Here is a 12,298-nt window from a genome sequence, read left to right on the forward strand (position 1 = left end):
TAGGGCGAGACGGCGGGGGATGACGTCATTGTGCTGCGACCACGATTCAACATCGATGAGCAGCCAGGCTGTCCCGAGAAGTTGAGTGGGAGTGGCGCCGAGCTGCAGTGGATCTCAAGAACCTCAGTTTTGGCGAGCCGGGTCTGCAAGCTGTAAGTGCACGTGGCTTTTCGCCGACGTGGAGAATGGTTCTAGCATAAGCAGATGCATTCTCTTCCCCTGTCTCCGTCTCCTTTTCCGCTCGCATTCTTCTCAAGGCCGGTGGATCGGTATTGGAGCATTAGCGGTTGACTGTTTATAGCACTTCCGCAGGGGTGTCAAGTAGGGCCATCAGAGTCTGGTTCAAACAGTGCTCCTGCTGGGTTTCTGTCTCCTTGGCCTCAGCTCCTTATGAGCTGTGTGGCCAGGAACCCAGGCTTCTCCGAACTCCATGTTTTACCCATTTGATGGCATCCAGTACCAAGTCCGGCAGTTGAATTCAGCTCCAATGTCCAGTGTACAGATGGGCCTTTTTTTTTCTTTTTTTGACAATGTTGGACATTTGACAATGACAGGACATTCAGTTTGTAATGATAGCCACAGGTTTAAATGTCTCATCCTAGACGTCACTTGACTTGTAAGGTGGCACATATTTTTGCTTATGACTGAGTCTATTCATTCATCCATTTATTAATTCAATAAATTGCTAATTTACTGAAAGTAAATTCACTGAAAGTTTCAGGCCTTTCCGAATATTACAGTACAGTGGCTCTATTATTTAACGAATATCAAGTGTGGAGATTGGGGAGCAACTGAGATCAAGGAGAAAGTATATAGAACTATTGGGCCAGGTTTACAAGGACATGTATAACAATGTTCAGTAGCTGTAACTTTGCACTACCGAAGCAGTTTTACGTACTGTTCACAATCCAAGAGGTATTTTTCATGTTTGTGTAGACTTAGCAAGATAAACTAACAAAAAGACTTGAAAGATGTGGTAAACGTCTACTTTGGATTAGAAGGTTATTCACTTCTAGACCTTGAAGCCATTTTTCTGAAGAGCACATAGAAATAGAACTCTTGACAACTAGAGGGGAGATGGGATTTTCTGAACATCACTTAATGTTTTATTTAAAGTGGAAACCAATATTTACATACTCCTGAAGTAAGAGTATTTCAGTCTGACTTTTCTAAAGCAAAAACTTAATTTGAATATATAATTTTTACTCAGAGAGGTATAGTACTGTATAGCATTATAGAAGTATAGATCAACTCAACCCTTTTGACAGGCAAGAAAATAAAGCCCAGATCTGCCCCAAGTCTAGGCTAAAGGAGAGGCTGCAGCTAAAACCCTGGTCCTGGGCCCTTTTGACTACTATACTCTGCTGCTTTGCACATCTCATATATCATAATGGAAACAAAAACTGAATTCCCAAAATTTTTAAAATTATAGTGGTTGAGTTATATTAACTGCATTTGAGAAAGAGATGATTTATGTCAAGGGTGTATTAGTGATCCATTTTGCTATTAAATTTTTATTTTTACCTTTTGTAAGAAAGATACTCAGGTCCTGTTATAATCTGATTATTCTTTTTTTTTTTCTACACAGAATATTTAAAAAATGACTACACCAAACAAGACACCTCCTGGTGCTGACCCTAAGCAGTTGGAAAGGACTGGAACAGTACGGGAAATAGGGTCACAAGCTGTTTGGTCCCTCTCATCTTGTAAACCAGGTAAAACAAAACAAAACAAAACAAGAAGCTTTTTGTAATAACTACTTAGAGTGTCCTTGTACACTGGTCTGTTCTTAATGTTCTTTTTGCTTAGCTGCTTTATATATGTCCCAAAATAACTTTATTTTACTCTTGGTGAAATAGAATTCATGGGTGGCAGTCCTTTTCTCTCAACACTTTGCAGGTGCTTTTTCACTTTTTCCTTTTTTTGTCGTGTTGCAAGTAAAAAAGCCTACACTTGTCTCTCTTTTTTCAACTAACTTGTTCCTGCTTTCTGGAAGCCTTTAAGCTTTTTCTATTTTTTCTTACAGACTTCTGCCAAGACATGCCAGAATACATGGGTATCTTTTCTTATCTGTCCAACCTGTACTTTGATGGGCATTTTAAATCTTTAGACTCAAGCTCAGGGATATATTTGTTAGCTTGAGAAACTTTAATTATAACATGATTGGTTTAGTAGTACTTTTTCCTTCAGAAACTTTTATTATTTACATATTAGGACTCCCATAACCATTTTCTCAGCCAAGCTGCTTCTTCCGTTTTCCCTTAAGATTCCTTTTTCTCTCTTTTTCTGAGTAAATTATTGAGGTATAATTACAATAAACCTTACCCTTTTTTAGGTGTGTAGTTCTGTGAACTTTAATAAACACACAGTTATGTAAGCACCATCACAATCAAGTACAAAATGTTTCTGTCATCCAAAGAAATTCTTTCATGCCCTTTTGTAGTTAGTCTTCCACCCCACTGCCAAGACCCTGACAAATTCTGATGTTTTGTGTCCCTTTGGTTTTTGCCTTTCCCATAATGCCACATAAATGTAATCATATTGTATGTAGCTTTTTAGATCTGGTTTCTTTCACTTAGGATAATGCATTTGTGATTTCTTTATATTGTTACATATATCAGTAGTTTGCTCCATTTTGTTGCTGATTACGAGCACTGTATGGATGTACCACAGTTTAACTATTCACCAGTTAATGGACATTTAGGTTTTTGGTAGCCAGCTTCCAAAATAGTCCCAGTAATCCTTGTCTCCTACTATTCATGGCCCTCTGTTGACCCTTCCCACATTATATTGGGGTCGGTCTCTGGGTACTGACCAGTAGAATATGGCAGAAGGGCTGGTATGTGACTTACGAAACTAGATTGTAAAACATGTGGCTCTGCCTTGTGCCACCTGACATTTTTTGAGGAAACAAGTTTCCCCGTGAGAGTGGTGTGGCAGGTAACTGTGGTGTCCTGACAAAAGCTGATGAGAAATTGAGGTTGCTTGTCCACAGCCATATGAGCAGATCATTAGAGAACAGATCTTCCAGCCCCAGTCAAGTTTCCAGATAATTGCTTCTGAAAACTTAATTGCAACCTTAGGAGAGTTCCTAAGCCAAATTGCCAAACGGAGCTGCTCCCAAATTCCTATCCCATAGAAACTGTGAAATAATTCATGTTTTATGTGTTAAGCTGCTAAATTATGGGGTTATTTGTTAGATAACAATAGTTAACCAAGATGAGGGTGCTTCCAGTATTTGGTGTTTATGGATAGAAGCTGCAGTAAACATTCATGTACAGGTTTCTGTGCAGGTATGTGTTTTCATTTGCCTGGGTGAATACTTAGAGGTGGGATCCCGGGTTTCTATTGTTTTTAATTTCTTCTTTCCCAATCTCTGCCTTTAGTTCCTTTTCTTGTCTTATTGTTTTAGCTAAGACTTCCAATATGATGTTGCATTGGAGTGGTGAGAAGAAACTTCTTTTTTTACTTGGTCCGCCCAGTTAGAGCTTTATTGATTTCATTGACCTTTTCAAAGAACCAGCTTGTGGCTCTGGTGATTGTTCTCTATTAAATTTCCTGTTTTCAGTTTCAAAGATTTCTGTTGAGATTTTTATTATTTCTTTCCTTCTGCTTATTTTGGATTTAATTTGCTCTTCCTTTACTAGTTTTCTAACGTGAAAGCTTAGATTATTGATCTTGGATCTATATACTTTCTAATGTATGTACTTCATGCCATAAATTTCACTCTAAGCACTGCTTTCACTGCATACTACAAATACTAATTTGTATGTTTATTTTCAGTTTCAAATACTTAAAAATTTCCCCTGATAATTCTTCCTTTATTCATATGTTGTTTAATCTCCAAATATTTTGGGGTTTCCCTCTGTCTTACTGTTACTGATTTTTAGTTTAATTCTTTTGTGGTCTGAGGGCATACTTTGTATCATTTCTATTCTTTTAAAAATTCTTATGTGTGTTTTGTTGTCCAGAATGTGGTTTATCTTGGTGAATGTTATATATCAGCTTAAGGAGAATTGTATATTTTTGAGAAGCTTGTGTATTCTGCCATCTTTGAATAGAGTAATTTATAAATGTCTCTTCCATCCAAGTGATTGATGGTGCTATTCAGTTCAGCCATAACTGCACTGATTTTCTGCCTTATGGATAAAGGCTAAGCTGCAGAGGCTAAAATTTCTTTAGTGTCCTAGTTTTTCTCTCCTCAGTCATCTTTGGATTTCCTCATAGATTCCTTCAATGGAGTAAGCTTGCAGTTCTTTGAATTGTAACCTCTTGATATTATAAAGGAGCCCTGTTGATACAGTGGTAAGTTGTGGGGTGAACAGAAGGGTTCTTTAACTCTGTAACTAGATATCAGACCGTTAGTGGGCCTCTGTTCATGGCTGTGACCTTTACAAGTGCTTCTTACCTTTTCTTTACAAGTTCTTTTCTCATCCTGCCTTAGATGAGACAGGAGGCTAGAGGAGGCTGGAGTTGGGTATTTCCTTGCCCATGTCAGTCAGGCTCTGGCAAAACCCATGCTGGTTAGGCTCTGCTACAGTTGTCATTCAAGTCAGGCCTTTGTTAAGGAGAACAGAGTACAGAAGTGTATTTCACAATGATTGCTTTTACCTCTCCCTCCAGTGATTTCTTTGAATCCTCTCACTGCAGATTCTAATGTTTACCCTGAAGAATATTCTCTAATCTTTACCCTAAAGAGAACCTGGTGGTGCTCCTATGGGAGACCAGCCCGGGAGATTTTCCCTCTCAAGTTAGTCCACACTCAGTCTCCAGCAATCAGTCAATTACTCTCGAAGGTTTCTCACCATCCAGTGGTATCCGCTCCTGGTAGCTATAATTTTCTGTTTCACCTGTCTCTTCAGTTTTCTGGGTGGTGATTTGCCCTGTAATGTCAGTTCTCTGTTGAATGTAAGAAGAATTATTGTTTGTAGGTTGGCTTTTTTTTGTTACTGTTGTGAGGATGAGAGTGACATCTTCCAAGCTCTTAGCATGTCAGATTAGAAGCCAGAAATTATTTTATTTACTTTTAAACTGTATATATCTTAATATTTGAAGTGGATTTTTTATACACAGCTTTGGGTCTTGCTTTTTTATCTAATGTGACATTTTTTATCTTTTAATTGAGAGTGTTTAGACTATTAACATAGTCTAACTAGACTGTAATTAGATTTAAACTATCTCAGAATTAGTTTTCTTTTTGTCCTTTTCTTGTTGATGATTCCCTCTTTTTCTACATGTTTTTATATAATTCAGTACTTTTCATGAGTCTGTTTTATCTCCAGTATTGACTTATTAGTTATATATTCTTTTTGAAATTTTTGAATGGTTGACCTAAGGATCAAAATATACATCTGTTTTTTTAAATTGAAGTATTGTTGACATATAATCATATTGGTTTCAAATGTACAACACAGTGGTTCAGCAGTTACCCATATTATTAAATCCTCACCCCCACTAGTGCGGTTACTATCTGTCAACATAGATATTATAGAATCCACAATATATATCTTTAATTATTACAATAATGTCATACCACTACATGTATGTTAAATGAATACATCAGCAGTATATTCCCAAATTTTCCCTCTCATCCTTTACATCATTTTTGTCATACATTTTACCTTTGCATATTTTATACTCCAGAATATATTGTTGCTACTTTTGTTTTAAAAGGTCATTTATAGTTCAAAGCAATTTTAAAAAAAGCTTTTATGTTTACTTTAATTTTTTCAATTTTTGAAACTTCTCTTTTCTTTTGTTTGATCTTGATTTCTGTCTGATATCATATTCCTTCTGCCTGAAGAACTTCCTTTAATGTGTTTTGTACTGTAGGTCTGCTAGCAATGTTTGGTTGAAAATTTTTCATTTTGCTTTTATTACTGTGGTATATTTTCCTTGCTTGGAATTCTAGGTTGGCAGGTTTTTCCTTTTGCTACCTTAAAGATGTCATTCCATTATTTTTTTGTTTGCATTGTTCCTGAAGAAAAGTCTTTTCTACTTAATCTGGCTTATTTTTCTGCTGCTTTTAACATTTTATCTTTAATTTTCAACAATATGAATATGATGTGTCAATGTGTGTGTGTGTGTGTGTGTGTGTGTGTGTGTGTGTGTGTGTGTGTGTGTGTGTGTTTAATTCTGCTTGAGATTCATTGAGATTCTTGGATCTTCTAGTTTGATATCTTGCATTATTTCATGAAAATTCATGGCCATTACTTCTGCAAGTATTTATTTCGCCCCATTCTTTCTCTGTTGTCCTTTTGGGGAACCAATTATACACATATATGCTAGACTATTAGACCACTTGGTATTGTCTTATAGCTATTAGGTGCTTTTTGTTTCCACTCTTTTTTTCTCTGTGCTTCCCTTTGGATATTTTTTACTGGCCTTGTTTCAAGTCTATTACTTCTTTCTTTGGCTTTATTAGCTCAACTGATGGTTTTGTCTGAGGAATCTTTCTTCTCTGATAGGGCATTTTTTTTTATTATAGCTTTTACAGTTGCCTCTTAAAGGAATTTTCATCTCTGTTGAAATTCCCTGTCAGTACCTGCATTACACCTTTTCACCTAAATCCTTTAACATATTAATCATAGTTATTTAAAGTTCCTGTCCAACATCTGGGTCATGTTTGAGTATATTTTTATCTATTGTCTTGTCCTTTGATAAGATTTGTTTTTCTTGCTTGTTTATGTGTCAATTTTTTTATTAAGTGCCAAACATCACATGTACATTAGTAGATACAGAGAGAAATGGTATTTATACCTTGAAATATATGCCTCTTTTGTACTGTCAGTCTCTTATAGTGGGGGTTGACTTAATTAGGAGTTGAACTGAGTTTTGATGCTTTGTTTTGCTGTGGTTACCTTCAGTACCTGATAGAGTTCAAATGTGTCTATAGATGTCCAGTGGTGTTTATTGGGGGCTCTTGTGCCGGAGTTTCTAAGTGTTCCTCCTCCACTCCAGTTTTCAGCTTGTAGTGCCAGAGAATTTCAACTCCAGGCAAGTTCACTCTGGTTTCCGTGAGACCGAAAACAACAACGGAATGTTAGGGTAAAAGGTCTCATGCCAAGCTTTACTATCGTGGTGTCAGGTTGAGTGCTAGAATCCCATCTGCATCTGGCAAGTCCACAATCTGCCTCCACCTCTGCCTCAGAGCACTGGGTGGAGGTCTTTATATAACAACATAGGCTCATTGCCAACACATGTGTAAGCATGTGCCTGCACAGTAGGCCAAATATTACATCATTGCATGTGTGCAGTGGGCAAGTAGATTAGGGTCAGGTGAGCATCCTGCCTGTTCTCCCTATACTCCACCCCTCCAGGATTCTCACCTCACAATCCATGTGCCCTCAAGCTTCTGCGATGGTCCTGTGTGAGAAAGCTGGAACATTGTAACCAGATTCCACAACAGCAACAGAGGCTACAACAACATAATAGAATACAGATAACAATAGAAATTATGATGAGAATCATCCTCAAGCCTGAGGAGATGAATTGCCACCAAGTAGTCATTCCAGCTGTATATTAACTAGTTTCACATAGATGAGTTCATGACTCACGCTTTCAATCGGAGACCAGTAGCGGAACTGGTAGGAAGCTGCATGCACACCCAGCATGCAGACCTGTTGGCAATTTTTGCTTGGGTGTGTGCCTAATCCATGAAGACATTAGAGGAGATTAAGCTCAAGGACAATAAGACACATGTTTTAATGACACCAACATAGGCAAATATTGTCCATCAGATAGAATGCATGCAAGAGAGTGGTCCTACAGTAGGACTGTGGCAGGAAGGTAGTCCCATCTGGGTCAAGTATACCATACTTTTACCTGTCTCCCTGTGGGGGTTACCAAAGGGTCTATATATAATGCTACTGGAGGTGCATGCACTGGCTATAAAGATAACACAAAACTCCCTGGTAAGATGCTCTTACCTTCTGGCCGTTTAGTGTACACTACCATTATCCATGTGGGGGACACTCTGTTATTACTCCAGGAGGCCAGCCTCTAGGTCTTGCCTCCATGTTGGCAGGAGGGCCAGCCACTGCTGGTCCATGTGTTGAAACATGCAAGGCCATGTCCACTGAATGGAGTCTCTGGGGTTTTATTATGGTTGGTGCTGGTAGCCAGATACTATTCTGGTGGCCAAACCCCAGCTTTAACAATTCTCCTTGGTTTGTATTTGCAGTTTTATAGGGGAGGCAGCAATGTGTATTGGCATGTCTATGGGGCTCAATGTCCCCTTCTAGGGCTTCTCATTCAAATGCCATAGCACCATTCATAAACAGACTGACCACCCTATAGACTATTAGTTTCCGACTTCAGATCAGATTTTAACAAATCATTGTACCTCTCTATCCTTCCTGCTCTGGTAGGATTATATGGTACATGGAACTTACACTTTATCCCTAATTGTTGTACCCATTCTTGTAGTGCATGCCCAGATAAGTGGGTCACTCTTAGTTACCTTCAGTCAGCCATAGGCTGCAAAGAGACATTCTAGGCCCCTTTTAGTCATTTACTGGTCCATGCAGTTTGCAGAAAAATCAACCAGAAGTCCAGTAGCTATGGCCACACAAGTCATGACATACTGAGATCCTTCTGACATGGGCTGAGGCCCAATATAGTCTATCTGCCACCTGAAGAGGGGTATTAGCCCCTTAGCTATTGTTCTATGTTGCTGTGGTACTCAGTGTAAGTCCCTTTTAGAGCATACTATGCACTCCTGCCAGGCTCTTTTGAGTTCTTCAAAGGTCAAAGGCAGGCCCCACCAGTGGGCTACAGCCCACATTGTCTTCTGCCCTGCATGCAACAAACACTGATGTAACCATTGGGCCACATCAGAGGTAGGCTTTCTTTCTAGCCAGTGTACTTGGGCCAGTTCATCTGCTTGATTATTCCCTAGGGATGTCATTGGCAAATGGCCTGTCACATGATACACTGTAACTGTTTTAGTCTGACCACAGGCCTATAAGTCTTGTCACGGTTCTTGTCCCCAAAAGGGTCGTGGCCACAGAGTCAAGCTTTGATAGACAGCCCAGCTCCTGGGTGATTACGATCCATACTTTCTGTGACTCTGCCCATTGACTGCTCTTCCCCTCACCATCTTCCATCCATATTGTCTCAGTCTTAGGATGGAAAGCTATGACTCTGCATTTCAGGGGCTTCCCATGGCTGGAGCCATCTGTGTACCATGCATGTTTGGGTATAGGTATATATACCTATAGAGCTTTTATAAATACCTATAGAGAAAGCTCCCTGTAAGGGCTTTCTGCTGTTAGTGGCTCTAAAGCAAATTCTTCCTGACTTTCACTGGTATATGTCAGTGGCCACAGTAAGCATTGGAGTTCTCCACTCAGGGGGCTAGTAGAGAGGGCACTGTGCTGCTGTAGGTATATGCCCACTTGGCCAGGGTAGGCTTCTGGGCCATGCCAAGCCACTGCCAAAAGCCCCAGCCATAACTGTCTTTGGTCACAGGGACATCCTACTCACATTGCCTTGATGGGTCTGTTACACTCAAGTGTACACATCCTTGACTGCCCGTTTTGCAGCAGCAAAGACAGATGTATGTCTTATCCCAGTCCCACTTGATGATGCCCTTTTGTACCAAATGGTATAAGGTCTTCAGAATTTGTGCCAGGTGTGGGATAAATACTCTACAGTAGCCTAAAAGACCCCAAAACTGCAATAGTACCACAGTTGCAGGGGTAGGGAAGACCTGGGCTTCTTTCTATGACTGCTTCTGGGATAACTTTTATCTTACCTGACCAGACAACCCCCAAGAATCTGACTGACGAACTAGGACCCTGAACCTTGTTACTGTTCACGGCCCATCCTTTCTCCTGTAGATGTTGCAACAGTCATATGTGCTACACTGTTTAGGTCTGTAATAGAATCAGACATGAGCATGATGTCATCATAATGGTACAGCCGCACTGGTGACAGTTTCTCTCATGATGCTAAGTCCTGGGTTGTAAGTCTGTGACAGGTGGTGGGACTGTGGAGGCATCCCTGTCAAAGGACAATGAAAGTCCATTGCCATCCTTCCCACTTAAATAAATCTGTCCCTGACTTTCCTGTGCTATATTAATAGAGAAGAAGGCATTAACAAGATCCACATTAAAATGATATGTCCATAGTTCATGACTGAGGGTGTCCATGAGGGCTGCAGTAGAGGGTATGGCCACATGCAAAGGGGGTATGAGTTTATTCAGTTCTCTGTAATACACTGTCAAATGCCAGGAGCTGTCTAGCCTTTTCACTGACCACACCAGGGAATTAGAAGGACTATGGGTAGGTTTTATGATACCCACCCTCGACAGTTCCTAGAGGATTTCTCTAATTTCTTTATGCCCTCCAGGCAGTTTGTATTGTTTGGTATCAGTCACTCATCGAGGCACAGGAAAGCCACAGGCAGGTGCTTAGCATGTCCCCTCAGAACTGTCCTCACAACATATATCCTGAGTCTGAATTCACCTGCATGGGTTTGCAATCATAGGCCCTGCAGGATATCTATCCCCAAAATATATTATGGGGATGGGAGAGATAGCCTTACCCCCATATCCATCTATAACAGTGGGGGTCCTGGGAAACCGCTTAGGGTTGCCATGAATCAGCATTTGGCTCCTTTGTCTACCAGATCCAAGACATTTATACATTCACCGGGGACCAGTGAATTGATATTTCAACATATGGCCTCTGGTCCCTTAAGGTGGGTACCTCAATTCTTCCCTCAGTCAAACTGCATCACCCAGTTGGCCTCTTGTGAGGAGTTCAGGCGAGGTCAGTTCACTGTCTAGCAGGAAGTCTTGCAGGCACGTAGGCCGGACTTGTGGCTTTCTCTCTCCAGCTTCCATTTCTTGGTCCTCACCTCAGCCAATGGCCAAAACTGCTGTTCTGGCTTCAGTTGTTGCTCCAGTAAGATTTTATTTGACTTCCCATTCAGTTTCTCTTTGTCTGCTCCTGCCTTTATCAGATCAACCCACTTCTGGGTCCTCATGACCTTCATGGGGCTCTTTAAGCCCTTCCCCTAAGTGGTGAACTGCACTCCCTTGCATGCCCACATTGCTTCAGCCTCCACCAAATCTGCCACAGTACAGAGAACCGCATTTATGGGTTGCTTTAAATAAGGGGCAAGAATGGCCACTAAGGGCCCAAAAAGGGATGAAGAGCTATTTGTAGCACCATATCCTTCATCCCTGCAGTAAATAGCTCCTTGTCTGGGCTATAATATACTGGGTTATAAATGGCATTTTTCATGCCCAACTCAGTAACACCTGTTGGAGCTGGGCATACATCTGCCATCTAGCGGGGGAAGATGGTAAATCACCCTGATTGGGCCATACAGTGCGAAGTGTGGCCATAGCCATCTCAGTCTTCAACCATCTTACCGCCTCTACTGCACCTGGCAGCTGGCGTTCTCGTGCTGCCTCTTCTTGTGCTTGTCTCAGGAGTACATCCTTTTCATTTATAGCCTTTTTTAACACTGTGAGAAAGAGCCAACCCATGGCTCCCACTGCCACATGGGTACTCTGTTTCTCCTAGGATTTCCCTATTTTGTAGAGGGCCTCTGCCACTGCCTCAGGCATCACCTCTGCCTCCCCTGAGTCCTGGCGAGGGACTCATTCCTCTAGAAGGATTGCCACTTTGGACCACATGTCCACTGGGGGGTACCCGAGTATCTCCCCACCCACAGGGGCAGCCACTGAGGCACCCCTCCCATGAGGCAGCTTATTCCATTTTCTCAGTCTGCAGCAAATCCTGCTGACTACATTAGATGTAGCGCTTGAGGGTTTCAGCTCTGGGCAAGTTCACTCTGAATTCAGGAGACTGAATAACGACAATGGAACGTTGAGGGTAAAAGGTCACACCAAGCTTTATTCTCACAGTGGCAGGTTGAGTTTCAGAATCCCATCCATATGTGGCATGTCTGCAGTCTCCCTTTACCTCCACCTCCAAGCACTGGGTGGAGGTCTTTATATAGCAACACAGGCTCACTGCCAACACGTGTGTAAGCATGTGCCTGTGCAGTAGTCTAAGTATTACATCACGGCATGTGCTCAGTGGGTGAGTAGATTAGGGTCAGGGGATCGTCCTGGCCGTGGGAACTTCCATTTTCCCTACGACCCTGTGCTGCACAGTGTCTGTCCATGCTCTTGCAGTGCTATGCCTTGTTACTCAGTGCAGGGGATGAAAGGCTGGGCTTGATCCCTCTTTTCCTGATCCAGGAAAGCCTAGACCCCCCCTGTATACCTGGCCTCCAGGGTGGGGCTTTCTCAGCATTTTGATTTCTCCTATCTGTAAT

General features: G+C 41.3%; 1 protein-coding gene across 8 annotated transcripts in view; it reads left to right on the top strand.

The window, feature by feature from the left end:
* Positions 1-2: 2 nt before the first annotated feature.
* ANAPC10 (anaphase promoting complex subunit 10) overlaps positions 3-12,298 on the top strand; it is a 156,035-nt gene continuing 143,739 nt past the window's right edge. For 2 of the 8 annotated variants that reach the window (XM_073232615.1, XM_073232616.1), the window contains exons 1-2: positions 3-152; positions 1,589-1,715. In XM_073232615.1, coding sequence (XP_073088716.1) covers positions 1,601-1,715 — 115 coding nt within the window. In that variant the 5' untranslated portion in view covers positions 3-152; positions 1,589-1,600. The remainder of the gene's footprint in view (positions 153-1,588; positions 1,716-12,298) is intronic. The other 6 variants (XM_073232617.1, XM_037024641.2, XM_073232618.1 and 3 more) reach the window with 3 other exon arrangements.

This window comes from Manis javanica, chromosome 3, assembly GCF_040802235.1.
Source record: "Manis javanica isolate MJ-LG chromosome 3, MJ_LKY, whole genome shotgun sequence".
NCBI classification, from domain to species: domain Eukaryota; kingdom Metazoa; phylum Chordata; class Mammalia; order Pholidota; family Manidae; genus Manis; species Manis javanica.